At 35.0% G+C, this 3,470-nt stretch overlaps 1 protein-coding gene across 1 annotated transcript; it reads left to right on the top strand.

The window, feature by feature from the left end:
* Positions 1-709: 709 nt before the first annotated feature.
* Positions 710-2,611, top strand: LOC108379994 (zinc finger BED domain-containing protein 1-like; the record flags this gene model as incomplete). The annotated part of the gene is made up of 4 exons (XM_017636363.1): positions 710-1,128; positions 1,192-1,340; positions 1,404-1,554; positions 1,613-2,611. Coding segments are annotated over exons 1-4 (1,603 nt in total), but the record flags the coding sequence as incomplete, so codon positions are not given.
* Between the last annotated feature and the right edge of the window lie 859 nt (positions 2,612-3,470).

The raw sequence follows: 3,470 nt of genomic DNA, 5'->3' as shown, positions 1-3,470 counted from the left end.
TTCTAAAAATAGAATTATTAACAAAAACTAAAAAAAACAAACAACCACATGATCAAGTGCGAATAGCAGCGGAATAGCTGCGCTTGATTGTGTTGGCTTAAGAAATGACAAAGTGGGGGGAAAAAAGCAACGATAATTTACAAGGCGATCTTAGCACAGTGCGTAGGCAACTGGCTGAGTCAGTGGGATCGTCGGCTCGAATCCTACTGAAAGAAGTCTGATGAGGAAATGTGGTGATTTCCGATATAGCTATCGCTTCTACCATTTTTTCAAATTATTGTTGCTTTTCCACAATAAGTTTTTTATTAAAAACGGCCTCAAGCTCAATAAGAATTGTTGAATATAATTGTTATAAGGCCATAAAATAACAAACACAAGAACAAATTATTCTAAAATAAAGCAAGAAATTTGTGTCATTTTTATGAAAATCATGGAACTTATAAAATTATTGAACGTTGGTCAGCAGGCAGCTCATTTTTAAATTCACACTAGGGATGTTCAAATAAGATCGGTTTTTCCAAAAACCGGTTTTTTTGAATTTGGTTAATGATCTTTTTCAGTCTTTTTTTAATTTAGGTGTTAATCGTTTTTTTTTCTCTAAAACCGAAAACCGAAAATTCGGTTTTTACGTTTCCCAGCGATGGATAATTATTTTGTAAATCTTCGAGATGAGAATAAAATTTTACGGCGTACAAAAAACTCCAAATTAACTACTCAATTTTTTGCTGATCTGGTAGCTAAGCATAATCGATTGTGAAGTCGATTGTGAATATTGTAGTTTACTGTTCACTGAGAACAAAACGCCATTCAAAACTATTACAAGTATGGCGCCTACAAATAAGAGAAGTTCTTTGTGGTTACATTTCACAGAAAAAACTAGCAAAGAAGCAATTTGTAAATTTTGCGGCGTGTTGGTGAAATTGGGAGGTGGCACATCGAATTTAAAAGGTCACCTTCAACGCAACCACCCCGGATGGGACAACAGCAATAATAAATGCAGTGACCCAGAAGTACAAAATTTAGAAACTTCCAGCAGCGAAACTGAAATAATTTCATCCTTCACTGCATCTTCCACGTCTAGTCAACCATCAATTATTGATGCTTTTGATAAGCAAAACCAATTCAAAAGTAAATAGCTAATTTCTTTTTGGGACTATAAGCAAGTTAAACACTTTAAATTACCTTGTACAGGCGGAGGAAGTAAAGAAACAATTCTGACACAATCCTTAATTTATATGATTTGTAAGGACAACCTTCCATTTAGCTGCACTGAAAAAACAGGCATGAAAAAGTTCCTTAAGGTCGCTGTGCCTCGCTACAAACCGCCAAGCCGGGCAACTGTATGTATAATGTTATAGAAGGAATAAAAAATTAATTTACTTTAAAAATTTGTATCCCTATAGATTGTGAGACTTATTGAAGGGAAATACGAGTCCTTACACTTAGTCGTTTGTGGTGCTTTAAAAAATTTAAGTTCACTGGCCCTTACAACTGATATTGCCACAGTCATGAACTCCACTCGGAGTTTTATTGTGTTGACTGGACACTATTTTGGTAAGCAAAAGTAAATTTAACGTTGGTTGTTTCTTTTAAGATTCCTTTAATTTTGCAGACGAAAAAGCGTGCAGCGTGAAATCTCTGGTTTTTGGTTTAAAAGAGCTTACTCCTCATCATACTGCAAGAAACATATGCCTCGACCTAAAGGAAATCTTTGATCATTGGAACATTGAACCCCGCATTGTTACATCAGTAACAACTGACAATGGTGCAAACATTGTTGCCGCTGTTAAGGATCTTTTTCCTTCAAGATCAAATAGCATTCATGTGTCCTGCTATGCCCACAATATTAATTTGGTGGTCTCCAAAGGATTGGGCGCTGTTAAAGAGCTGGTAGCTATAATAGAAAAAGTGAAGCTTATTGTGGCATTCTTCAAGCATAGCAATGTAGCTCAAGATCAGTTGAGGCAAGAGCAAGAAAAAGACGGTAGAAAAGATGGTACATTCTTGTATTTAATTCAGGAAGTCTCGACGCGTTGGAACTCCACTTTGCACTGTCTTCAAAAATTTAAGGAATTATCAGGCTATGTTGCAAAAATTTTAGCAAATTTTGTCTCAAAAAAGGCACCATCTATGATTACTTCGTCTGAGCTTGCAATCATTGGCGAATGTATTGCACTTTTATTGCCATTAGAAAATGCAACAAACGATATATCAGGGGACAGTTATGTTTCGGCTAGTTTGGTAATACCATTCACACATTGCTTACAGCTGTCACTGACGAAAATATGTGCCACTTATACAGAAACCATACAACTGAAAGATGTACTGCTACAGCAGGTAAAATGTCGGCTACTGCCATTAGAAAGCAATATACTGCTCGCCACTGCCACTGTTCTTGACCCTAGGTTTAAGAAAACCCATTTTCAATCGCCGATAAATTGTGCAAATGCAATTGATTTTATTAAAAAGGAAATTGAACAGCGAACAGCTAAAGTTGGAAATACTTCTCCAGTTCTTCATAGCAGATCTGACACCTCCGAACCTAAGGGCTATAGCTTGTGGGATGTCCACGATGAATTTTCGACTCAAAATAACATCGGTTTTAACGACGGTAACAGTTTCCCAATGGAACTAAAATTTTATTTAAGTCAGCCAATTTCACCTCGTTATCAGGACTCTATTGAGTACTGGGCTAGTAACCGAAGTGTATTTCCTACGATTTATTCAATCGCAATGAAATACTTGACTGTTTGCGCCGCTTCAGTTGCATCTGAAAGGGTTGTGTCCACCTTAAATAATGTATGCTCCGACAAGAGAAGCCGCCTTACTCCCAATCATGCCAATAACCTCGTATTTTTAGGATCACTTAACGACGAATTTTGGAATATTTAAAGTAATCTAAAGGTTTTTGAAAGATTACAGTGATTTAGTATATTTAAAATGCGTACATGTACACGTGTACATAATTGCATCCGTTTATAAAAGATCTCTGTGCGTAGCACCTATATTGATATGTATCTACACATGCCCTGACTCACAAACTTTAGTGTACGTGTGTGTAATTACATATGTATGTGTTTATCTTATGTTTTTATTACAAAAAGTTTTTGTTTTTGAAGTGAAGTTTGTTTTTGCTTAAATATGCCAAACGATTTATTATATTTCTTATTTTTTGGAAATGAAGTTGTTATACAAAATAAAGCAAAAATATTGTTTTAATTGATTTGCGTTGCACAACAGTAAGTTAATTTTAAAGAAGAAAATATACATATAGGCGAAGTGAAAATTAAGATTAATTCGATATCGACTTTTTTTTTCTTTTTTCAGTGTTTTTATAATTCGGTTTTTTTTTCGGTAAACCGAAAGATCAGGTTTTTAATCCAGTTTTTTTAAACGGTTTAAAACCTGAATGAAAAACCGTAATTAATCAAAAAACCGATTTTTTGAAAACGGTGCCCATCCCTAATTCA

The sequence above is a fragment of the Rhagoletis zephyria genome, unplaced genomic scaffold (genome assembly GCF_001687245.7).
Source record: "Rhagoletis zephyria isolate East Lansing unplaced genomic scaffold, Rhagoletis_zephyria_1.1 Rzeph_scaffold_17928, whole genome shotgun sequence".
NCBI classification, from domain to species: domain Eukaryota; kingdom Metazoa; phylum Arthropoda; class Insecta; order Diptera; family Tephritidae; genus Rhagoletis; species Rhagoletis zephyria.
The sequence above is the reverse complement of the archived record's forward strand: the minus strand, read 5'-3'. Positions and strand labels throughout refer to the sequence as shown.